The following is a 27,154-nucleotide window of genomic DNA, read 5'->3' as shown; positions in this document are numbered from 1 at the left end:
CACACTTTTTTTGAGAACCAAAGTTTGGATGGTGGAATGGAATTTTTGGTGGAATGAAAGACGTAAGCCTTTATTCCGCAGTAGGTGCTTAGATCAAGAGAACTGAAACAGTAGTCAGACCTTTGATAGATTTCAGTAATGCCTTTGATAATGTGAAACATTATCAAAGGCTTTGCTAAAATCTATATAAATACATTATTATGTGTATACTGCTTCATCTCCATTATTGATATTGATAATGTTCTTTAGTTGAAAAGATCTGGACTAAAATCCTCTTGGATGTGAAGAATCTTTATAGGAACTTTTAAACTGAAGGTGAGTTAGCTGGTCTTATATGGAGGCAGAAGAGTTCCTGTCCTGGAAACTCAGGTTTTATCATCCTACAAAAATGGCTAAACTGACCAGAAGAACATGCACACATGCATACACATAGTTCACCTCTATAATACACTGGCTTTATAGCTTTGGTTCTCTGGCTGTAAATCCAAACAACAGCACCAGCAGGAGCTTTGTATCCAGTTGAGTGGTTAAAACAAATAATTAAAATCTGATGTGCATGTGCGTGCGTGCGCGTGCACACACGCAGGATGAGTAACAGAAACTTCATTGTTAGGTTGAGCAGAATTAAGAATTTGATCAGATAGTGCACTGGCTCTAGTTCTGCTATATATGATGTCTATGAATATATATATTTGATGAAACGATTTACCCAACTGGACATAATTAAATAAATGTAATGACTAGAAGCCAAGAGATACCAAAATATAGTGCACAACTGGTTTAATCTTTTTGGATGACTTCATCCGGTGCATAACATGAAAAGAGAAATACACAAGTAAATGTTATTAACTGTAAACTAACCAAGCAAATGTAAAGACTCTGCGCTTTTGTTACTCCTCTAATCAAACTCCATTCTGTACTTGGTACACCTAAACCAAAACATGACAGCCCAAAGTATTCCGGAGTTTACCATTTTTGGTGTAACTACAGTGTGCCCTATTTGGTCCGATGAAGAAATCCATTGAATTGTACATGGAAGAACATATGAGAGACATCACATATAGCAGGACTAGAGCCAATGCACTATCTAATCACATTCTTAATTCTGCTCAACCTAATGATGAAGATTCTGTCACTCATCCAGTGATCTGCAATAGATCCCAAAACATTTTTAGATGCTGCAATGAATTAGAGAGAGAGAAGAATTGTGAAATCCAAAGAAGTCCTCCATCTGGTCCATCTAAAATAGGTTACAGCTAAAGTTAGTATTAATCCATCTGATTGTCACTCTTCAGCTATCCAGCTTTGGCATATGAGATCATACCTGTGTGAAACATGTCAATACTATGGCATCCAGAATGCCTTCAAATGTTAGCAATACATTTGTAAGTTAATTTGTAGCTGTTGTTCTCTTGTAACGTATATTTTTGTATTTCTCTTTTCATATTATGCATCTAGTGAAATCTTCTAAGAAAGAAAATGAACCTAGCTGTGCACTGAAATAATTGGTATTCATATATATATAAATTTCATGCTCGGTTCTTTGAAAAAAATATTCTAATGTTTTCTAATTATTTCACCATATAATTCTGTCCTAAGTAGAATTATTCTTTTAATTTTCATTATAGGAAAGTTTTCCAGCAAAAATACACACAGCATATATCATAAAGCCAGAAAATTTCTGGCAAAAACAAAGGACCAGTTTAGGAAGTGCCAAGTACAAGTTTGAGGTATTAAAATATTTATTTTGTTTGGATTTCATGAGCTTTTTTGTAGCTTATAAATGTTATGCAAATAATTCTGGTTTATCAAGTTGCTAAATGAAGAGTTTTGTTATTCAAACGTATTTTATTCTTTCCAAAGTATATGGTTAAATATTGTTTTCAAAGCATAACAGTCTTGTGACAGAAAAGAAATAATTTGCTGTTATCATATGTACATTAGTTTAGGCCAATACTCTGTGCTGTTATTCGACAGTGTATGCTTAAATCATTTGATCTGCTCACTAAGTTCAAGTTTTCCCACGATTATATCATTTTTATGCAGTATGTTTTTTTTATTCCATGGCATTATATTGATCATGAAATGGTTAGCAGTATAGTGATGGCTTATTTCAAGACAACCCTTAACTGTAATGTCCAGGACTCAAACTGAATATTGCCAATTTGCAATTTGATTTTAAAAAAAATCAAGTTATATAAAATCATATTATAGTTCTATCAAATATAAGTTAAAAATGAAAAAAAAAAAAATCAAATATAACTAATTTCCAGGAATCAAACTGGATATTTCATTTTATTTTATTTTCCAAATCTCATATGCTTGTCCCTGCCTCCATAACGTATTTGGAAGAATAATGGAGCATTATACTCTTTGACTGCAAAAAAACATGAGTTTGATTCTTGTCACAACTAAAGGAATCTTATATGAGCTTTTCACTTGAAGGTGAGTTAACTCATCTAATATGGAGATAGCAAAGTTTTTTCTCTCAGAAATTCAAACTTTTCATCCTGCAGATTGGCTACAGAACACTCACAATTAACAGACGACAATACTATTAGTGAGCAACGGTTGGCATATTGCTTAGGTGGAGGATTAAGTAATGTAGATGATGAGTTGTGCTGGAGAGTGCCTTTCTGCAATGAAGATGTTAGTAAGAAACTTGACACCATTAGCATTCAAGATTGTGTGAGCAGGATTAATCTAAGGTGGTATGGTCACTTAAACAGAGTGATACAGGAAATATATTAGAATGTTTTTTTCTTGTTTTATTCCACATAAAAGAAACAGACAGGATAGAATGATTTTTTTTTTATTTAGGGAACACGACCTAAAATTAGGCTCAGATATGTTGATGACATATTCATCGTTCAGCTTGGTTCTCTTACCAATTGAGAAGAATTTTAATATTAACATCCACAGAATTTTATTAATAATAATACCTTAATAATATCCTCTCTCAGATTAAATTTAGTCTTCAACTGGCTGCACTACATAGTTCAGAAGGCCTGGACAGAAGGACGAATTCCTGATAATTGGAGTAGAGCTCTCATGATACTCATATATATAAAAAAAAAGGGAAATAAAACTGAATGTGAGAATTACAGAGATATTTCCCTACTGAGTGTTCTTGGTAAGATTTATGCAAGTATACTTGAGAAATGGTTGAGAAGGATTGTGGAAGAGAAGCTTGGTGAAGAACAAGCAGGATTCAGGCCAAATAGTGGCTGTCAGGATCAGATATTCACTTTATGACAAATAGTTGAAAAGTCATGGGAATATAACAAAGATCTGTATTTAAGTTTTCTATATCTGGAAAAAGCATATGACAAGGTGCCAAGAGAGAAGCTATTCAAAACGCTACAGTTGTATGGTGTCAGTGGATCATTATATCAAGTACTTAGTCTTTATTTGAGTTGTAAGTCAGCAGTTAGGACTGAAGGAAGTACAGGAAGATGGAGATGGTTTAATGTTAAATCTGGTGTCAGACAAGGATGTACATTATCACCTCTGTTATTCATTATCTATATGGATTATATTATGAAGGAAAGTGTTATTAAACCTGATATCAAAATTGGAGATATTAATATCATCTCCTTGCTTTATGTGGATGATGTTGCGCTTCTAAATAAATCTGCTACAAATCTGCAAAATTCCATGACTAAATTGAATACGTGTTGTGATAGATATGGTACGAAGGTCAGCAATAACAAGACAAAGATAATGAAAATAGGCAGAAGCATTGAAAATATCAGCTGCACATTGTGAATGGCATACCTATAGAACAAGTGAAACATTTCAGCTACTTAGGCACGATTTTTAGGGAAGATGGTAGATTAAATATGGAAATAGACAACAGAATCAAGAAAGCTGGTATGGTAGGAAGTCAACTGAATAAATTTATATGGAATAAGAGAGAAATTAGTCAAAACACTAAATTAGCTGTATACAAGACAGTGTTCAAACCAATTTTAACTTATGGATCTGAGAGCTGGGTCAGAAGTAGAACACTTGACCAAAGACTAGAGACTGCAGATATGAGAGTCTTGAGAAAGATTAGGGGCATGAACAGATGGCATCAATGACAATATCATATTAAAAACGAGGATATTAGGAAAGAAGTTGACATTGTCAGCATCCAGGAATTCGTTAGCAGAGCTAATCTCAGGTGGTATGATCACTTAAACAGAATGGGCGAGGAAAAATTAGCCAAACAAGTGTTCTCTGCCAGGTTGGCAGGAAAAAGACCCAGAGGAAGACCAAGATGTAGCTGGATTGATACAGTACAAATTGCCTTAGAAGATAGATATATAAATATAAGATCTGACGATGTTGTAGCTTTGACAGGTAACAGATTGATTTGTCAGAAAATTGTAGGTAGGAAGTTAGTAATGATGTAAATTTTTCATGTAGTACTATCATATCGTGCACACCCGTTGAGGGTAAATGTCAGGAATTTGATGATGATGATGATGACATACACAAACACAGTTAACGGTAGTTTGCAGCAGGCCATGAACCAGCAAACAACTTCATAATAAATACACACTTTCCACTGTTATTTCTGTTTTTTAAATATTTCAGTATGTATGTTACCTGTTTTTTGGTTTATTCAGTTTATCCCAGTGATGTGAAACATGAATTTTCATGAAACTAGATGAGTGGTGAATAAATCATTCTATCCCATCAGTTTCTTTCATCTTGAAGAATATTGGCAAAAACATTTCTAATATGTCCTTACTCCAGTTGAGGTCTTCTGTATGTAGGTAAAGATATGGTCGAGGAAAGGTTAGCAAAAAACGGTTGTTTGATGTGAAGTTGGCAGGAAAAGACCAAGAAGACTTATGCGGATTGATTCAGTCAGAAGTACCTTAGAAGACTGTAATGTTAGATCTGATAATATTAGAGTCTTGACAGGTAACAGGTTAATTTGGGGGAAAATTGTTGATAGGAAATTATTAATCATGTCAATTTAATCATACAGAACTGTGTTGTAGTAGACTGTATACCCATTGAGGATGCATATGTGGATGTTGATAATGATAATGAAATTAATATATTTTATATTATATATATATATATATATACGAGAGCCTGTGTAGCTCAGTGGATGTGGCGTTTGCACGCCACCGCGCTTGGCCGCACGAAGGAAGTCTTGGTTTCGAGTCTAGTCGGCGACTAGAGGAAATTTTTCGAAGCCTTTTTTCGACCGGTTCCCGAGTTAGTCGATCTCTGGCACGGGCAAGCAGGTTTTTCCTCCCGGAAACTCGGGTTTTTCGTCCTGTAAACTCAAGAAAATCGACCGTAGAACCCACATTATTTCAGACATTAAATATATTGTGTTAGGGTTAGGAACCACGAGATGGCGGCACATTTGAGCCGTCTCTCTTTACTGCGTACCGCTTAATTAGTGATAGCCTTGGGCCATCTTTCTCTGATTGGGTACCAGTGGAGATTGAACTGCCGACTCAGTCTCCAAAAGTTAGATAGGGCTAAATGGCCTCGCCTACTCCCGTATATATGGGAATAAAAAGGCGTTAGCTGATTTTTTTTTATATATATATATATATATATATATATATGACAGAATGATCATTGACTCGGTTAACATACATAGTTTTATGAAAAAATTGAATGACTAGAACCGAGATTTAAGTAAAAAGGTTTTAATATAAACACACTACTAGTTTCGGCCTGTAACAGCCTTCAGGTGGTGACATTATAAAAGAAAAAACACTAAACATTGAGGGTTAAAAGACTATGAACAACATAGACAGTCTTTATACATAATTAGCATGAAAACGTTGTAGTTGTATTTGAAGCTGTTCTTTCATTTGGTGCATTGTTGGGAGAGTGCGTGCTTGCTGCATCACGTGAACGCCAGTACATGATTACAGCTGAATGACTATCTGGGAGGTTGTAGCTTAAGTTGTTATTTCGATGAACAGGATTGAAGATGATTTCTCTAGATTCCACAATTTTTCTCTCTATTTCATCACTGCAACGGAAGATGTTAGTAGATTTTTCCCAGCAGACTTTGTGACTTTGGTTATCGTCATCATTAGGATTAGCCGAGAAAAGGATATGACTTGATAATGCACTCACTCGCTGTCTCTTGTAAGTAATGTCTCTCATGTGTTCTTCCATACGCATTTCGACAGATTTGTTTGTCTGCCCAAAACAAGGAATATCGCAGTCACATAATATTTTATATACACCAGGGTATTTGAGTTGATGATGACAAGGTTTTGGGTGGCTAATTAAGGAACGGATCTTTGGAAGTGGAGTGAACAAGGTTCTGATATTGTATTTTCTTAGAACTTTTGCTAATTTATGTGAAACAGTACTTATGTAAGGAATAGATATATTGCTTTTGAATCTATTTGTTTCTTCTGAGTGATGTCTAGGAGGATTAAGAAGGAATTTGTCAATGATTTTCTTGGAATATCCATTAACTTCGAAAGAAGTTTTCAGATGGTTTATTTCTGTAAACAGTTCATTTGGATCATCAAGAAGAGAACAGCCTCTATGTCCCAAGGCGGAAATTATTCCAAGCTTATGAGGAGGGAAATGATGGGACTGACTGTGCAGATATCTGTTGGTATGTGTGGGCTTTCTATATATCGATATTTTTAGTTTACCAGAAGAGCGAGTCAGTTTGACATCAAGAAAAGACAAGGAATTATCCGTTTCAAGCTCAGCAGTAAACTTAATACTTTGATGTCGGCTATTGAGATGTTTGAGGAAAACCATAAGGGATTCATGTCCATGGCTCCAAACAATGAAGACATCATCCACATAACGTTTCCAAACTTTAGGTGTTAAAATAAGGGAAGAGATAGCCTTGGTTTCAAAATTTTCTAAGTAAATATTTGCAAGAACAGGAGATAAAGGATTACCCATAGCCAGTCCATGATTTTGTTTGTATATATTATCTTGAAATTTGAAGTAACCGGACCTGATGCAATGTGTAAGCAAGGCTAACATTTTTTTGGATAACTCGTCCATGAGTAATGTTAAGACTTCATCTGTTGGGACATTAGTGAACAAAGACGTTATGTCCAAGCTAGCTATGATGTCATTTTCATCAACTGTAATATCCTTGATGTATGTAACAAATTCTGTAGTGTTCTTGATAAAGGATGGTGACTTCCCTGAAAAACATTTGAGGTATTTGGCAAGATATTTTGAAAGATTGTATGTAGGAGAATCGATACCTTCTACAATTGGGCGTAATAGGGTGTTCTCTTTATGGATTTTAGGAACACCATATATGCGAGGAATTAACGGATGGAGAGAGCGTAGAGATAAACGAACGTTTCGGGATAATTCAGTTGTTGTTTTTAATACGTTGTTTGTACGATTTTGAAGTTCACGAGTTGGATCTCTCTCAAGTATTGAGTAGGTATCAGTATGTAGTAATTCAATCATTTTATTCTTGTAATCTTCAGAGTTCAGGGTGACTGTTGCATTTCCTTTATCCGCAGGGAGGATGATTATATCTCTGTTGTTTTTTAAACTTTTAATAGCTTTGCGTTCAGTTGAAGTAATGTTGTGTGCAGGTGGTTTTGCGTTATTGATAATAAAGATTGATTCAATACATAGAAGGTTTGCATCTTGTGGATTGAGAAAAGAAGCAGCTTTTTCTATTTTTGTAAGTAGTGTCTCCTTTGCTATTAATTTTGGGGAAGGAATGAAGTTTAGACCTTTACTAAGGATGCTTTGTTCTACATCTGAAAGTATATAATGCAACAAATGAAAGCACAGCTTGAAATACAACTACAACGTTTTCATGCTAATTATGTATAAAGACTGTCTATGTTGTTCATAGTCTTTTAACCCTCAATGTTTAGTGTTTTTTCTTTTATAATGTCACCTGAAGAAGGCTGTTACAGGCCAAAACTAGTAGTGTGTTTATATTAAAAACCTTTTTACTTAAATCTTGGTTCTAGTCATTCAATTTTTTCATAAAACTATGTATGTTAACCGAGTCAATGATCATTCTGTCATCTATAACCTTCATGACGAGGCTTCTATTATCAATAATAAAAGAAACTTCAAGACACTAAAGAGGATTGGACTAAACATCAACAGGTTGGTCTTCTTAAAACGTTGCAAATTCCATGCTGTCTTTCCTAAATTTATATGCTTTAAAGAAAACATAACAACTGAACGTGCGAAGAGAATCTATCTTAAAGCTAAATTAGACCCACTGTCTGAAAGAATATCGGATACTAAATGCACTCTCGCTTTTCTTTTTAATAAAAAAAGAACAATAGCTGAAATAGTGGAAGAATCTCTAGATAATGAAAGTTGGCATACCTTTAATACATACTGTGAATCTCAAGCAGCCAGAATACAATATAATAACAAAGTAAATCTTATAAGTAAATTTGAAACATTAAAGAGATTACAAAATAAATTCCTTCCCCAAAATTAATACCAAAGGAGACACCACCTCCAAGAAAAAAAAAAGTGCTTCTTTTCTCCCTCCACAAGATGCAAACCTTCTACATATTGAATCAATCTTTATTATCAATAACGCAAAACCACCTACACACAACATTACTTCAACTGAACGCAAAGCTATTAAAAGTTTAAAAAACAACAGAGATATAATCATCCTCCCTGTGGATAAAGGAAATGCAACAGTCACCCTGAACTCTGAAGATTACAAGAATAAAATGATTGAATTACTACATAATGATACCTACTCAATACTTGAGAGAGATCCAACCCGTGAACTTCAAAATCGTACAAACAACTTATTAAAAACAACAACTGAATTATCCTGAAACGTTCGTTTATCTCTACGCTCTCTCCATCCTTTAATTCCTCGCATATATGGTGTTCCTAAAATCCATAAAGAGAACACCCCATTACGCCCAATTGTAGAAGGTAGCGATTCTCCTACATACAATCTTTCAAAATATCTTGCCAAATACCTCAAAAGTTTTTCAGGGAAGTCACCATCCTTTATCAAGAACACTACAGAATTTGTTACATACATCAAGGATATTACAGTTGATGAAAATGACATCATGGCTAGCTTGGACATACATCTTTGTTCCCTAATGTCCCAACAGATGAAGTCTTAACATTACTCAAGGACAAGTTATCCAAAAAATGTTAGCCTTGCTTACACATTGCATCAGGTCCGGTTACTTCAAATTTCAAGATAATATATACAAACAAAATCATGGACTGGCTATGGGTAATCCTTTATCTCTTGTTCTTGCAAATATTTACTTAGAAGATTTTGAAACCAAGGCTATCTCTTCCTTTATTTTAACACCTAAAGTTTGGAAACGTTATGTGGATGATGTCTTCATTGTTTGGAGCCATGGACATGAATCCCTTATGGTTTTCCTCAAACATCTCAATAGCCGACATCAAAGTATTAAGTTTACTGCTGAGCTTGAAACGGATAATTCCTTGCCTTTTCTTGATGTCAAACTGACTCGCTCTTCTGGTAAACTGATAATATCGATATATAGAAATCTCACACATACCAACAGATATCTGCACAGTCAGTCCCATCATTTCCCTCCTCATAAGTTTGGAATAATTTCCACCTTGGGACATAGAGGCTGTTCTCTTCTTGATGATCCAAATGAACTGCTTACAGAAATAAACCATCTGAAAACTTCTTTCGAAGTTAATGGATATTCCAAGAAAATCATTGATAAATTCCTTCTTAATCCTCCTAGACATCACTCAGAAGAAACAAATAGATTCAAAAGCAATATATCTATTCCTTACATAAGTACTGTTTCACATAAATTAACGAAAGTTCTAAGAAAATACAATATCAGACCCTTTTTCACTCCACTTCCAAAGATCTGTTCCTTAATTAGCTACCCAAAACCTTGTCATCATCAACTCAAATACCCTGGTGTATATAAAATATTATGTGACTGCGATATTCCTTGTTTTCGGCAGACAGACAAATCTGTCGAAATGCGTATGGAAGAACACATGAGAGACATTACTTACAAGAGACAACGAGGGAGTGCATTATCAAGTCATATCCGTTTCTTGGCTAATCCTAATGATGACGATAACCAAAGTCACAAAGTCTGCTGGGAAAAATCTACTAACATCTTCCGTTGCAGTGACAAAATAGAGAGAAAAATTTTGGAATCTAGAGAAATCATCTTCAATCCTATTCATCTAAATAACAACTTAAGCTACAACCTCCCAGATAGTCATTCAGCTGTAATCATGTACTGGCGTTCACGTGATGCAGCAAACACGCACCCTCCCAACAATGCAACAAATGAAAGAACAGCTTCAAATACAACTACAACGTTTTCATGCTAATTATGTATAAAGACTGTCTATGTTGTTCATAGTCTTTTAACCCTCAATGTTTAGTGTTTTTTCTTTTATAATGTCACCACCTGAAGGCTGTTACAGGCCGAAACTAGTAGTGTGTTTATATTAAAACCCTTTTACTTAAATCTTGGTTCTAGTCATTGAATTTTTTCATAAAAAAAAATATGTATATATATCATTTATGACAGAATTGTGATTGACTCGGTTAACATACATAGGTTTATAAAGAATTAAATGACTAGAACCGAGATTTAAGTAAAACGGTTTTAATATAAACACACTACTAGTTTCGGCCTTTAACAGCCTTCTTAAGGTGACATTATGAAAGAAGAAAAAACACTAAACAATGAGGGTTAAAAGACTATGAATAACATAGATGCTAATTATGTATAAAGACTGTCTATGTTGTTCATAGTCATAGAAGAAAAAACAGTAAACAATCAGGGTTAAAAGACTATGAACAACATAGATGCTAATTATGTATAAACACTGTCTATGTTGTTCATAGTCTTTTAACCCTCAATGTTTATTGTTTTTTCTTTTTTTATAATGTCACCTGAAGAAGACTGTTACAGGCCGAAACTAGTAGTGTGTTTATATTAAAACCTTTTTACTTAAATCTCGGTTCTAGTCATTTAATTCTTTATAAAACTATATATATTTATATATATATCTTATATTATTATATATAAAGTAAAATTATTTTTTATTTATTTTTTACAGACAAGCATGATATCAGTTGAAACCCTTTCAAAGTACATTGATCCATCACAGCTTACCAGTGACCTTGATGGAACTCTTTCCTATGATCACAGTCTCTGGATAGAACTTAGGCTGGTATGTTAACATTTCAATTACTTTCTCTTGAAGGTATTTTTTTAAGGTTCAGGGACAATTCATCGCAGTGTGGAAAATTTTACGCTTGGAAAATTCATCGTGGAAAATTTTATGCTTGGAAAATTCATCGTGGAAAAAATTCTTGAAATCATTATTCACTAGAAAATTGAAATGATATTGCATTGATACTGATATATGAAAAGCAAATGCGGTGCAAGATAAATTTTACAAAATATAGTTATGTATTATTTGTTTAGATTTTAATTAGATTTTCATAATATTTTTATTCTTATACAGTGAAAGAAATATATTATTGTTTCATCTTAAAAAGTTGTAAATATATTTCATTACTTAAATACTGCAGGTTTTGCTGATTAAATATTAATATTTACAAAACTGGAATAGGTATAGGGAGAAAGGGCATCACATTTAAGAATACTTATTCTGTGAACCGTTCAGACACCCATCCAGATGTGATACTCACATATATACGAGGGTGGTCTGAAAAGTTCTCTGCCTAACAATGAAAAAACGAATTTATAATTTCTACATTATTTTATTTTTCAACATAATCTCTCTTAAGACTAATACATTTATTCCAGCGATGCTCCAACGCTATTATCCCGTCCCTGTAGTAGTTCTCAGTAAGATCTGCAAAATACCCCCTCTACAGCCACAATCATCTCTTGATTCGTAGAAAAACGCTGACCAGCAAGGAAGAATTTTAGTTTTGGGAAGAGATAGTTGGGAGGTGCATTGTCCTGATGAAAGATGATATTTTTCTTCTGCAAATCAGGTTTTTCTCACGAATTTTTTCGTCTAGTGTGGTTAAAAGATTGGAATAATATTCCCCAGTTATGTTTTACCCTTTTCAAAATAATTAATAAACAAAATGCCTTTAGCATCCCAAAACACCAATGCCATGACCTTTCCTGCTTAGTTAGAACCGACTTGGTCTTCTTTGGCGCTGAACAACTGGCTTCTGTCCACTGTTTTGGATTCTGTTATGTAATGGTGAATCCAAGTCTCATCCATAGCTTTGCGCAAACTTTTTCATTTGCAATTCTTCATGCAAAATATATCATACACGTTCTTTTGGAAATCCTTATAGTCTGCAATTTCACACACTTTGACTTGACGGTCATTCAATACCATATAGTGCACTTGATCAATGATTTCTGGTGTTGTTACACTTCTTGGATGTACTTCACATATATCATCTTCAAGGCTGGCATAGCCATGTTTAAACTCAGCAACTCATTTCTTAATTGTCAAAAACAAAGGAGAAGAGTGCCAATAAACTTTTATGAACGTTGAATTAATTCCTTTTGGTATTTAAACCTTCTTTTACAAAGAATTTTATAGCCACAGGATTCTCAATTTTATCCATTTCAAGGGATACTGACAACACTTTTGCTTCAGACAGCTGTATAAAACAAACTACTGCTTGATAGAGTGACTTGCAATTTCACATGGATGCTTATGACAGATGTAACAACTTATCATCAAATTCCTGCCAATTACCCTCAAGGGGTGTACAGGATATGATAGTACTACATGAAAAATTTACGTCATTACTAACTTCCTATCTACAATATTCCTCTAAATCAGTCTGTTATTTGTCAAGTCTCCAACATTATCAGATCTTATATTTCTATCATCTAAGGCAGTGCTTCCCAAACTTATGAATGCCAAGGCCCCCTTTGGAAAAATTTAAATATTTCACGGCCCCCATCAAAAAAAAATCGTAAAATAGACATATATTATTATAATATGTATTGTATTTATATTCAATACAATTTATATTCGAGATTTTACGTTTGTAATCTTTTTTTGTGCTTATTAATACCTTTGAAATGAAACTTATGTGAATAAGCATATATTTACTAATATTCATTAATCGCCAAAATATGCCAGAAGCAAAATTTGTGAACCAACACCAATGTGTGATTTTTTCCATTAAAATATAAAAAAGAACAAAAAAGAAATAATAAATAATAAAAATTAAATACATTTCTTTTAAGATTAAAAAAATCTACTTAGTCTTAAAACATTTTAAATTTGTTTTCATTATTTCACGGCCCCCTCAACAAAACTTACTGCCCCCCCAAGGGGGCTGTGGCCCACAGTTTGGGAAGCACTGGTCTAAGGCACTTTGTACCGTATCAATCCACCTATATCTTGGTCTTCCTTTGGGTCGTTTTCCTGCCAACCTGGCAGAGAATACTTGTTTTGCTAATATTTCCTCGCCCATTCTGTTCAAGTGACCATACCACCTGAGATTAGCTCTGCTAATGCATTCCTGGATGCTGACAATGTCAAGTTCTTTCCAAATATCCTTGTTTTTCATACGATATTGCCATTGATGCCATCTGTTCACACCTCTAATCTTTCTCAGAACCCTCATATCTGCAGTCTCTAGTCTTTGGCTAAGTGCTTTACTTCTGACCTAGCTCTCAGATCCATAAGTTAAAACTGGTTTTGCTTTTGATGGCTTTTTCTACTTCAAGTATGAATATATGTTCCTGACTGTATGCCTGTTGAGTGTTTTTTACCACTGTGGTATCAGTGGTTGTTTCATTTAGCAATTTTTCAAAGTAATTACTCAATACTTCAAGGATATCTTTTTCTCCTGTTTTCATGTCACCTTTATCATCTCTAATTCCTTTTACGGCACTCTTTCCTCCTGTTCTGAGCTTCTTCAACAACCTCCAGAATATTTTGTCACCTTCTTGATATTTATTTTCTATGTTCTTGCCAAAGTCCTCCCATGACTTTTGTTTAGCTAATTTTACACAGTGTTTAGCTTTCTTACATTTGTCTCTGTATTCTCTAAGGGCACAAGCCGACTTATTTTCCAGGAACTTTTGATTTACTTTCTTCTTTTCCTTCACTGCCTCTTTTACTTCCTGTGTCCACCATGGAGTTCTGATTTTTCTATCCTTGTAGACAACCTCACCACATGGGTGCCGTAGGCACTAGGGGCGAAGCCCCCCTAGTAATAATAATAATAGCCCAATACACCAACATGCTACTGATGATCCAGAGTGTTTTTAGCATGTTGAAAACAACAGTTAGCTTTATTCCAACCTTATGAAGTGCTGTTATAGTTACCTGGTTCTCATAAGCTGCTCACTGCATATTAACTCATACAGCTAGACAACTCTCTCTCTCTCTCTCTACTGATAAGCGCACGAATGTTGGCTGCCACTAACCGAACTGTGCTCTTGCAATTCTGTAGGCAGTGAGCAGGTGTGTGGAAGTTGTAACATTAATTATGGTAAGACTGTGTATAAACATCAGACTTACTTAATCCTATCCATCTGGTTAGGTCAGGTTGGATCTTTTATAAATTGAACTTCTCCATTTTTTATTGTTTACTTTCTCATGTACTGCTGACATAGATTATGGACCTGATAACTTTCTGATTTGTTTTTCCAAATTTTTTGGAAATTTTCTCTTTTACTTCCATTTTTCATATTGTTGTGCATACCATAAATCATGATGTTTTTTTTTTTTGCATATGTATCATTTTTTCTGTGTTGAATTCACAGTTCTCCATTATATTTTTAATGTAAAAGCTGTGTGAATATATGATTGTCCTTTTTGGAAACCATTTTTTTTCTTCAAAAAGTTTGTCTACATATGATTTAAGTTTTGAAGTTAATATTCATGAATATAACTTATAACCAGTACTGATGAGGCTTATTCCTCTATAGTTTTCACGTTTGCATTTATCACCTTTACTTGGAATGATTTAGCCTCAACGGTGCAAAGTTTTTTTGAAAGTATTCAGTGTGTTTGGTCTATTTAAGGGTCAATATAATGGTCCAGGTATTAAACTTGTAATGGGTAAAGTTTTAGAAGAATTAATTTAATAATAAAATTAAAATTTAATTTTTAGAATCTGCAGTGGCACTCAGAAATCAACTGAATTTAACGGTTGCATAAAACTTTCCAAAATTTGGGTAACATTAATTATAATTAATGTTTCTGATAATTATCAGAGATCCCACATTACATCCTAGGCCACCTACAAATGCCTATAGAGAGTGCACATATGCACTCTCAATGGGAATTTGAAATGTACATGCAGTCACCCATGTGTTTCACTTAGTATTGTATTGTATTTGAGTGTGTTGTTACAAAAGTTATTTGTAATTCCTGAAGATGTCTCAGTGACTGAGACAAAATAGTGGAGTCATTAAAATTAGTTTTAATCCTTTCTCAGTGCTGAAAATATCCCATTAAACCTCCAACAACAATAGTAATCAACATTAAACATGAAGATAAATTTCTTGGATGGCATCAAACCTGTTAAGTACAGTGAAGAGTTTATGAAAATTTGAAGTAAGCTGACAGTGAAACTTATTTTTGTTACGGTTCTTTAAGAGATTTGGTTACGAAAGAAGTAGTGGAATTTTTCTACCCCCTGAAAGGGCATCTGATATTAAAAAAAAAAAAGGAAAAGCAGGTTCTTATTTAGACTTAAACAGCAGAACAGGAAATGAATGTATACTATAGAAATGTTTTAAAAAAATTTGGAGAAGACAGCATGCTAATAATAATGGTAAGTTCCTGCTGGATTTCTTCAGGACGTGGACTATTAATTACTAATACAATGTTTGATATTATCTAATCTGAAACCAAACCCCAACTCAACATCAACAGAGTTCGGTACTATCAACATAAGTGGCAAAGAAATGGAGCTAGCTGAGGAATTGGATAAGTGCCACATCAACATATTAGGGGTCACTGAAACAGAAAAGACAAAAACTGGTGAGATCTTTCTGAGCAATAAATACAAAATGTTATATTCAGGCAATGACAATCAAGGAAAAGAAGGAGTAGCCATAGTATTCAACACAAAATACGAGGCTAATCTTCTTGAATGGCAGTCAGTCTGAAGTAGAGTAATGTGGGCAAATATGAGAATGGGGAACTGGACAATGAGACTTATTTGTGCCTATGGTCCCACAGAAGGTTCTACCAAGGTAGAAGTGGAGGAATTTTTTGACGCTTTAGAAAAAGCAACTGACACAATGAAAAAGGAAAAGTTGGTCCTTGTTGGGGATCTAAATAGCAGAGTAGGAAATGATTGTGAGACATGCAAAAATATTTTGGGAAAATTTGGAGAAAAGAGCAAAGCTGATAATAATGGCAAATATCTGTTGGATTTCTGCTCAGGACATGGATTGGTTATTACTAACATCATGTTCCAACATAAAAATGTGCACAAATTCGCATGGAGAGAAGAGGCAAGGAATAAGAAAAGTCTCATTTACTATGTTATTGTTAATAGTGATGTTTTCTCCCTGGTGCAGGACACCAGAGTGTATAGAGGATTTGAAATTGGAAGTGATCACTATTTAGTCTTGAGCAGGATAAAATTGAATTTCATATTGAAAAGAATAACATGTAAGAAAGTTTTAAAGCGAATAAAAGTTGAGCAGCTCTCAGATGTGAACTGTAGACTAAAATACACAAATATTATTGAAGAAAAAATGAAAGAGTTTGAGAACAGAAATCAAACCTTGGAGATTCAGTGGCAAACTCTGAAGAAAACATTGATTGATTCTGCCAGTGAGGCATGTAGTGAGGTTATCTGCAAAGATAAAAAAAATCTGAACTCCCTGGTGGACACAGAAAGTTAAAGAGGCAGTGAAGGAAAAGAAGAAAACATATCAAAAGTTCCTGTCAGATAAGTCAGCTTGTGCTCTTAGGGAATACAGAGACAAATGCAAGAATGCTAAACACTGTGCAAAACTAGCTAAACAAAAGTCATGGGAAGACTTTGGCAAGAATATAGAAAATAAATATCAAGAAGGTGGCAAAATATTCTGGAGGTTGTTGAATAAGCTTAAGAATGGAGGAAAGAGTGCTGTAAAAGGAATTAGAGATGATAAAGGTGACATGAAAACGGGAGAAAAAGATATCCTTGAAGTATGGAGTAATTACTTTGAAAAACTGCTAAATGAAACAAGCAGTGATGACAGCACAGTGGTAAAAAACTGAGTGTTCCTGGCAAGATCTATTCAAGTATACTTGAGAAACGGTTGAGAAGAATCGTGGAAGAAAAGCTTGATGAAGAACAAGCTGGATTCCACCAAATAGAGGCTGTCAGGATCAGATCTTCACTTTACGACAAATAGTTGAGAAAGCCTGGGAATATAACAAAGATCTGTATTTAAGTTTTGTCAATTTGGAAAAGGCATATGACAAGGTGCCAAGAGAGAAGCTATTCAATACGCTACAGTTATATGGCGTCAATGGGGCATTATATCAAGCAATACTTAGTCTTTATTTGAGTTGTAAGTCAGCCGTTAGAATTGAAGGAAGTACAGGAAGATGGTTTAATGTTAAATCTGGTGTCAGACAAGGATGTACATTATCCCCTCTGTTATTCATTATCTATATGGATCACATTATGAAAGAAAGTGGTATTAAACCTGATATCAAAATTGGAGATGTTAATGTCAGCTCTTTGCTTTATGCGGATGATGTTATACTTCTAAATAAATCTGCTACAAGTCTGCAAAATTCCCTGACTAAATTGAATAAGTGTTGTGATAGATATGGTATGAAGGTCAGCAATAACAAGACAAAGATAATAGGCAGAAGCATTGAAAATATCAGCTGCATTAAGTAAAACATTTCAGCTACTTAGGCACGATTTTTAGGGAAGTTGGTAAATTAAATATGGAAATAGACAACAGAATCAAGAAAGCTGGTATGGTAGGAAGTCAACTGAATAAATTTATATGGAATAAGAGAGAAATTAGTCAAAACACTAAATTAGCTGTATACAAGACAGTGTTCAAACCAATTTTAACTTATGGATCTGAGAGCTGGGTCAGAAGTAGAACACTTTACCAAAGACTAGAGACTGCAGATATGAGAGTCTTGAGAAAGATTAGGGGTGTGAACAGATGACATCAATGGCAATATCCTATTAAAAAAGACGATATTAGGAAAGAACTTTACATTGTCAGCATCCAGGAATGCATTAGCAGAGGTAATCTCAGGTGGTATGGTCACTTAAACAGAATGGGCGAAGAAAGATTAGCAAAACAAGTGTTCTCTGCCAGGTTGGCAGCAAAACGATCCAGAGGAAGACCATGATATACGTGGATTGATACGGTACAAAGTGCCTTAGACGATAGAAATATAAGATCTGATAATGTTGGAGTTTTGACAGTAACAGACTGATTTGGAGGAAAATTGTAGATAGGAAGTTAGTAATGTAATTTTTTTCATGTAGTACTATCATATCCTGTACACCCCTTGAAGGTACATGGCAGGAATTTGATAATGATGATAATGTTTGATATTAAGATGTATAAATTTACATGGACAGAGAAGAGCATACAAGAAAGACATTTTCTCTTTGGTGATATCCTCACCCTGGGCCAGAATCAGATTTATATTGGATTTAAAATAGGAAGTAATCTCCATTTAGTTTTGAACTGGATAAAAATGAGAATCACTTTGAAAAGAAAAATGTGTATGACTGAATCAAAGTAGAGTAGCTTTTAGAAGTGAAGTCTATAATTCATCATCATCATGCATATCAAGGATTTAGGCTTAGTATGGCCTGTTACGGCCTTAGAAGTCATTATTGAATCGTTTAAGAGGACGTCCTAGTTTTCTTTTTCCTAATGGCTTGTACTTTAAGGCTTGCTTTGGTAATCTTTCTGTTTTCAGAAAGATTACCGAAGATGGAACATGTTGAACATCTTTCAACATGTTCCATCCATTTATGTTTATGTTTTTTAATTTTTTCTATTACTGATTCTTGGTTTAATTCTTTCATAATTTCTTCATTTCTTTTGTGATCAAATAGAGTATACTTTGCAGTTTTTCTCATAAACTTCATTTCTGCTGTTATTAATCTTTGTTTGTCTTTTTGTTTTATTGTCCAGATTTCACTTCCATACAATAAGACTGGTAGGGCTAATGTATTGTATACTTCTAGTCTGGTTTGTTTTTGAACTAGGTTTGGTTTAAATATGGAGTTAATTACACCTGTTATTTTTAAATATTTTGCAATTTTTATGTTTATATCTTTTTTCATTTTCATATGTGATCATGCATCCTAGGTAGTTAAATGAATTCGCCTGTTCTAAGATCTTGTTATCTATTACTATTTTAGTTCTTGCTGGATCTTGTCCTTTAAAGGCCATAGTTTTTTATTTTTCTGTTGATATTATCATACCATAATCTTTGGCTATCTGATTTAGATCTGAAATAGCTTTCTGTTTTAAATATTGGAGAATATTTTCATTTTACAATATCTTCAGAATTGTAATTATTATTATTTGGTCGTCGGCAAAAAGGAGAGTGTTTAAGTTCACAGTAGGAGAAAGTTTAATACCTTGATGGAAATTTTTATTCCATTTTATTATTATTTCATTTAGGTAAATATTAATAATTTTGCCAATAAATAATAAATGGTAAGCTATATGTAATTTTCAAACTTTCATTTCATTAACCGAAGATTTCATTAATCCAGCCCTCACATGATGTTGCCGATAACGAAAAAAAAAAATAAAAGGAAAGCCGTTTCCTTGGATATAAAAATTCAAATTTTAGATCGTCTTCAAACTGGGGAAGGTGCGACAGCTGTGTGTAAGCATTTTGGAGTCTATGAATCAACTGTCAGATCTATAAAGAAAAATGAAGAGGCTATTAGAAAAGCGGTATGTTCTGGTACAAAATCGAGTGTGAAATTATCATCATATACAAGAGATGTTCTAGAAAAGACTGAAAAAGCTTTAGTGATATGGATAGAAGATAATGTACAAAAAAGAATGCCAGTTGACGGAAATTCCATCAAGCAATCAGCATTGAGCTTTTATGAACAGATTAAAAAACTGCAGCCAGATACTTCATCTCAAATGAGGAAGAAATATGAATTTCATGGCTGGCTTCTGTTGATGAAAGCATTTCCACAAAAACTTGCTAAAATAATTGAAGATGGAGGTTATTACACTCATGAACAGTTTGGAATATGGATGAAACCGGCCTTTTCTGGAAAAAAATGCCAAACAGAACTTACGTATTAAAAATGCAAAAAACTGTTGGTGGGTTCAAAGCAGCAAAGGATTGCATAACACTCCTATTTTGTTCGAACGCTTTAGGAGATCGGATGTTAAAACCACTCCTCATAAATTGATCATTAAGACCACAGCCAATGACAGACATAGATTTTCAAAAATTGCCAGTTCATTGGATGGCCAACAAAAAAGTTTGGGTGACACTGATATTTTCACTGAGTGGTTCCACAAACATTTTGTGCCAGAAGTTAGATGCTATTTGAATGACAGGAGTCTCGAATTTAAAGTGCTTTTGATTCTTGATGATGCACCCAATCATCCTGCCATAGAACACCCAAATGTGCAATTTTCTTTTCTGCCGCCCAATACCACATCATTGCTACAACCTCTAGATCAGGATATAATTGCGACTTTTAAAACATATTTCAGACGAACATTTCAGTATGTTTTGAACAAGCTAAATGATGACGAAACACTGTCAGTTATGGATGTGTGGAAAAAATTTTCATTTATGGATTGCATTGATCAGGTTTGATTATCGTTATCTGAATTGAGACCAGAAACTATGAATGCATGCTGGAAAGCTATTTGACCTGCATGTGTTTAAGAGAATGCTCCTGTCCCTTCAATCATACTGCAGAATTCCCCAATATAATAAGTTTGGCATGTGAAATTGGCGGAGAAGGATTCGATGAGCTTACGTCTGCAGATATCGAAGAATTGTTAATTGATAAACCTCTTAGTGAAGACGAAATAGTGGAGATTGTTTCTGAGACTCCTGAAAGCGAAGAAGATAATGATCAAGATAATCCTTTAAATGCTGATATAATTAAAGAAGGTCTTAAACTAGCCAGTAATTTAGGCAATTATTTTGCCCGACATTATCCAAATGAAGAACATGCTCGCAGAGGCATAGCTAGGGGGGGTGCGGAGGGGCGGTCCGCCCTGGGCGGCACTTTGAACTTTTTTTAACTTTTGCAGTTAATTCTAAAATACAGTCTCGAGAACTCATTTCCAAATATTGTAATACTACTGCGAATTTTCCTCACAATTGCTGTATCTGTTGCTAGTTGTGAGAGGAGTTTTTCTAAATAAAATTGATTAAGAATTACATACATTACTATGAAATAGACTTCGCCAATGTCATCGACGATTTTGCTACAGAAAAGAAAGAAAAATAACATTTTAGAATGTTGAAATTAAAGTTTCTCTTGAGTTCATAAGATAGCAAGAATATCTATGTTCAGAAAAGCTTTTACAAATATCCATGTCTTACATGGTATTCTAACCTATAGCTTCAATAAATGAGCAATGGCTTAAACTGACACACATGTGGAGATTTCACTGGGTTTGGTGATTACTAGAGCAGGACAGTTAATCCTGTCTCAGTAGTCTGTTATTTTTGTTTTGGCTAGATTGTTGTTTTGTGGGAAGAAATCCCTTCTAATTATGTATGAGGATGACTTGCTTTCATTTCAAAAGCCATTATAAGAAATGTTAATGTTCTTAAATTGGATTCAGATTTAGATGTTTCCAGCCAAAGGACATGTCTGCATGGCAACGGTGCTTAAAAATTTGTTTTTCTTTAAAATTTTTGCCATTGCTTTGTATGGACATTTTTGAGACATTTTCCTTTTACTTTTTGAGTTAACTGTGGTTATATGAGTTAACTTTAGCACTTTTTAGTAACACGATTGTTGTTTTTCCTCTTTGATGAAGGGCTTACAAATTTAGCAATCAGTATTATTGCCTTTGGTGCAGAGTAGACTAGATTGCATTTCTATATTTGTAGACATATGTTACATTTTTTTTTTGACTGTTTTGCTGTTTCTAACTGTTTTAGTTTTTTATGCTTTTGCATTAGGCACTTGAAAATTTTTTGTGGAAAGCTACTGACCTGTTAGATAGGATGGAGGGCATGAAAGAAGAACTGACAAGAAATGAATTTGCTGATGATGTATCTGGGGCCAAAGTTATGATTGATGAACATGTTAGCATGAAAAAAAAGGTAATGCAAGCTCCTGTAGAAGACACAGATTTGGAAGGACAGCAAGTCTTGCATAGGTAAGAAATGTTGGTTATTCTTTAAGTAATTGAAATCTAACTTAGTGAGCTTTCAAGAGTGTGAATTTTTTTTTAAGCATTGCTGAGCTGTTACAAATGAAATTTAGATATCAATTATGCTCTAACCTCTCACATTGAATTGATGACTCACCAAATCCCATTCTAACACTACCTTGGTATAGGGAACAGCCTTCCCCTTGAAGTATTCCTAAAGTATTCTCTGTTGTTGTTATGTGCCATTCAGTCATTTTCACTCTTGGTGCTTAAGGAGTTCTTAAGGGTCAAAGCTGTATAACTGAGAGGAGACCTCCACATAGCCTTTAAAGGAAAGCAGAGAACCGACCAGGGATTCTGACCTGATGTCCAATCTTTACCTTCTCATAGTGCATCCTGTTAGGTATCTACCTGGATACTGAAGGAACAAGAATGGGCTGGCAATTTGGGATTTAGCTGACCAAATTGTATTCATATGGCTTAAACCACAATGTAAAATGATAGTACAATACAACATGACAGAATTTCATGCTGGCTGGGGCATTGCCCAGTTAAACAAGGCTCTCATTGTTTTTTCAGGAAACCAAGTGAACAGCGAAAAGTTAGCTACTGACTTTTCGCCAGTTTGTCTGTTCTGAAGGACAAAAAAAAAAAACAGAGTTTCTAGGTGAAAAAACCCTCTGCCTCCATATGAGATCGGCTAACTCACTTTCATTTGAAAGAGACCAAATAAAGGTTCCTCACATCATGCACGGGAATCAAACCCAGGTCTTTCTGACCAAAGGCTTTTGTCTATAAAGATACAGCTAAATCTTTCTAATCAATAAATACAAATGCTATATTCAGGCCATAACAATCAGGGAAAATGAGATATTCAAGATAATTCTATATTCAAGATAATCTTCTTGAATGGCAATCAATATCAAGTAGAGTGATGTGGGCAAATATAAGAATGGGGAAACTGGACAGTGAGACTTATTTGTGCCTATGGTCCCACAGAAGGTTCTACTAAGAGGAAGAATTTTTGAGGATTTTGAAAAAGCAACTGACACAATGAAAAAGGAAAAGTTGTACTTGTTGGGGAACAGAGTAGGAAATGATTGTCAGACATACAAAAATATTTTGGGAAAATTTGAAGAAAAGCGTAACGCTAATAATAATGGCAAATACCTGTTCGATTTCTACTCAGGATATGGACTGGTTATTACTAACACTATGTTCAAACATAAAAATGTGCACAAATTCCCATGGAGAGTAAGAGCAAGGAATTAGAAAAGTCTCATTGACTATGTTATTGTTGATAGTGATGTTTTCTCACAGGTGCAGGACACAGAGTGTATACAGAGGATTTGAAATTGGAAGTGATTACCATTTAGTCTTGAGCAGGATAATATTGAATTTCATATTGAAAAGAAGAACATGTAAGAAAGTTTTAAAGCGAATAAAAGTTGAGCAACTCTCAGATGTGAACTGTAAACTAAAATACACAAACATTAAATTAAAGATACCAAGAAATTATATACTTGGTTTAATCCTTTATCCAAGTGTAAGCAAACAAAGCTTGCGCCTGAAATATCTTCGAGACTGGGGCAACTCGTGGTAAAGGTGGTATGACTTCACATCACTTGCCTTAGTATCCCATAATGCAAAGCATATAGCCTTGTGGACATGTATAATGCTGTGCATTATGGGAAGGGTCACTACCCCAACTGGTTTCAACCTTTATTGAAATTGTAGTAATCCTTATTCAATGTGGTACTTATACAACGCGGTTTTGATAAAAACACAGGCTGGAAATTGTAGTAACCCTTTATCTTTTCATATATTTTTCACCGCGTTACTTAAAAATCAAATTTTATCTTCTGGAAAGACTTTTAATGGGATTATATTGATCAAGTGCATATAATAAACAACTATGTTATACCAACTAGTTTCACCAACTAAGGCTGTTGGCATCTTCGTGGTACATAACTGATGTAAGGCACTAAAAAGTAAAAAACTGTTACAAACTATAATCAACTGATTCCAATTATATTAAACAAAGAACAGAGCGCGTAATATACATGCATAGAGTGTGCATGATATCACTTGTTGTTATTTAGGAACGTTCTATAATTGGCACTATAATTCAGTTCTGGCAAGTTGAAGGATCTGATAAGGGTCTTCCAGATCACAGGCAAGATTAGTCCTTGGTTCCTATTAAGATTTTGTATACAGCAGGCAACTGTTGTGGCCTCCTTAAAAATTCAGGAGCGGAAGTCCTCCTCCATGTAAAGAATTGTACTTCTATCCCACTCTATGGTATGGTTCGTTCTTGAGAAATGAAAAGCTAACCCCGATTTTTCTTCTCTGTTATTATTGATGTCACCTATGTGTTCTTTTTGCCTAATTTCAAGGCTCCTTGAAGTTTGGCCGATGTAATTCAAGCTGCACGAGCAGGGTATGTTATAAACTCCAGCATATTTGGAGAAAGGATGGCTATCTTTTGGAGATCTTAAGAATTGTCTAATCATTTCTGTGGGTTTAAAGGCCACTCTTATTTTATGTGGTCTAAGGAGTCTAGCAATCTTATTGGATACTGTCCCTAAGTATGGAATGTCGATAGTAGAAATATAACGTATATCATCTTGTTGTCTTTGTCGGAGTTCAGAGAAAAGTATCTTGTGGACAAGTCTTCGAGGAAATTCATTCATGGTAAGGTTGGTGGATATCAGGGATAGTTCTTCCTGGAGGTCTTGTTGATCTGTTGTAAGGAGAGAGGCACGGTTCTTCAACATGTGTACAATACTAAATTTCTGAGAAATGTGGTGGCAGGAAGAGAATGTAAATAACGTCCTATATTGGTAGGTTTGCGGTAAACTGAGAGATTGATACCACCATTCGGAAGCTTCTTAATTAAAGTGTCCAGAAATGATAATTGGTTATCTTTTTCAAGTTCTAGAGTGAATTTGATTGTGTGGTGTAGAGAGTTGATTTTGTTAAGAAAGTCGAACAGGTCCTTTTATCCAATTATCATTTCTGTACACTTTAATTAAGAAGCTTCCGAATGGTGGTATCAACCTCTCAGTTTACCACAAACCTAATGTATAACGTTAGGTTTGCGGTAAACTGAGTATAACGCAGTATTTCTATGGAACCTATCATCCGCTTTATATGAGGGTTACCTGTATATAATTTCCTAGTATCTTTAATTTATAGCATAACCAAGTGAAAAACTTACAACAATACACAAACATTATTCAAGAAAAAATGAAAGAGTGTGAAAACAGGAACAAAACCTTGGAGATTCAGGGTTAACCCCCCCAAAAAAATATTGATTGATTCAGCTGGGGAGGCATGTGGTGAGGTTCTCTGCAAGGATAGAAAAATCAGAACTCCATGGTGGACACAGGAAGTTAAAAAGGCAGTGAAGGAAAAGAAGAAGGCATATTGAAAGTTCCTGGTGAATAAATCAGCTTCTGCTCATAGAGAATACAGAGACAAATGTAAGAAAGCTAAACACTGTGTAAAACTAGCTAAACAAACGTTATTATTATTATTATTGTTGTTCCGGGCAACTCCAAGGAGTCGACAGACTCATCGAGGGAGGCCCTAACATCATGTCAAGAACAACTATTCAACATTCACACAGTATCTATCATACCTTGCCTTGAACTCATTCATGGTCGTAGCACCCACAACAGACTCTGGAAGCTTATTCCACTCATTCACTACTCTCCAAGTAAAAAACCTAGCTCTAACACCTTTGTCAACCACGCTCTTGCCCAGCTTCCATTCATGGCCCTTAGTCCTCCCACCACCAGTCATATTTTCAAAAATATCTTCTGGATCAATCATATAGAAACCCTTCAGTAATTTGAATGTCTCAATCATATCACCCCTCCTTTGCCTATCGACCAATTTCTGCAACCCACAAATCTTCAACCTATTCTCATAAGGTTTCTTCCACAGACCTGCTATCATCTTGGTCACTCGTCTCTGGATCCTCTCCACTTCCTCCCCATCACGAAGAAACCCTGGTGCCCATAACTGGTCACAGTAGTCCAGATGGGGTCTTATCAAGGCTCGATACAGAGGAACAACAACTTGTTTGTCTCTGCATGTTAAAGTATTTTTCAGAAGCCAAGTGATTTGGTGAGCTGTTTTAGTCACTTTTGCAATGTGCCCCCTAAACTTCAATTCCCTATCCACAAACGTTAGGAAGACTTTGGTAAGAACATAGAAAATATATATCAGGAAGGTGGCAAAATATTCTGGAGGCTGTTGAAAGAGTGCCATTAAAGGAATTAGAGATGTTAAAGGTAACATGAAAAAGATATCCTTGATGTATGGAGTAATTACTTTGAAAAATTGCTAAATGAACAAGCAGTGACATCACAGTGGTAAAAAACACTCAACAGGCATGCAATCAGGAATATATATCCATGCTTGAAGTAGAAAAAGCCATCAAAAAGTCTGAAATGTGGAAAGGCGGCAGGAGTAGATGATATTTGACCAGAAATGCTCAACTATGGAGGTATAATATTCTTGCACTGAATAGTTCAGAAGACCTGGAGAGAGGGACAAATTCCAGATGATTGGAGTAGGGCTTTCATAGTACTCGTATACAAAAAGGGAAATAAAACTGAATGTGAGAATTATAGAGGTATTTCCCTACTGAGTGTTCGTGGTAAAATTTATGCAAGTATACTTGAGAAACGGTTGAGAAGGATTGTGGAATGGAAGCTTGGTAAAGAACAAGATGAATTCAGGCCATATAGATGCTGTCAGGATCAGATTTTCACTTTATGACAAATAGTTGAAAATTCATGGGAATATAACAAAGATCTGTATTAAGTTTTGTAGACCTGCAATGGACATATGAC

The 27,154-nt window shown here is 34.7% G+C and overlaps 1 protein-coding gene across 1 annotated transcript in view; it reads left to right on the top strand.

The window, feature by feature from the left end:
* trio (trio Rho guanine nucleotide exchange factor) overlaps positions 1–27,154 on the top strand; it is a 1,056,141-nt gene that overhangs the window by 94,234 nt on the left and 934,753 nt on the right. The window contains exons 5-7 of the mRNA XM_090403001.1: positions 1,629–1,730; positions 11,062–11,175; positions 22,096–22,295. Coding sequence (XP_090259127.1) covers positions 1,629–1,730; positions 11,062–11,175; positions 22,096–22,295 — 416 coding nt within the window. The remainder of the gene's footprint in view (positions 1–1,628; positions 1,731–11,061; positions 11,176–22,095; positions 22,296–27,154) is intronic.

This window comes from Typopeltis vanoorti, chromosome 2 (genome assembly GCF_054136105.1).
Source record: "Typopeltis vanoorti isolate ZY-2024b chromosome 2, IOZ_Tvanoo_1.0, whole genome shotgun sequence".
Taxonomy (NCBI): Eukaryota; Metazoa; Arthropoda; class Arachnida; order Uropygi; family Thelyphonidae; genus Typopeltis; species Typopeltis vanoorti.
Note: the sequence above shows the minus strand (reverse complement) of the source record. Positions and strands in the feature narration are given on the sequence as shown.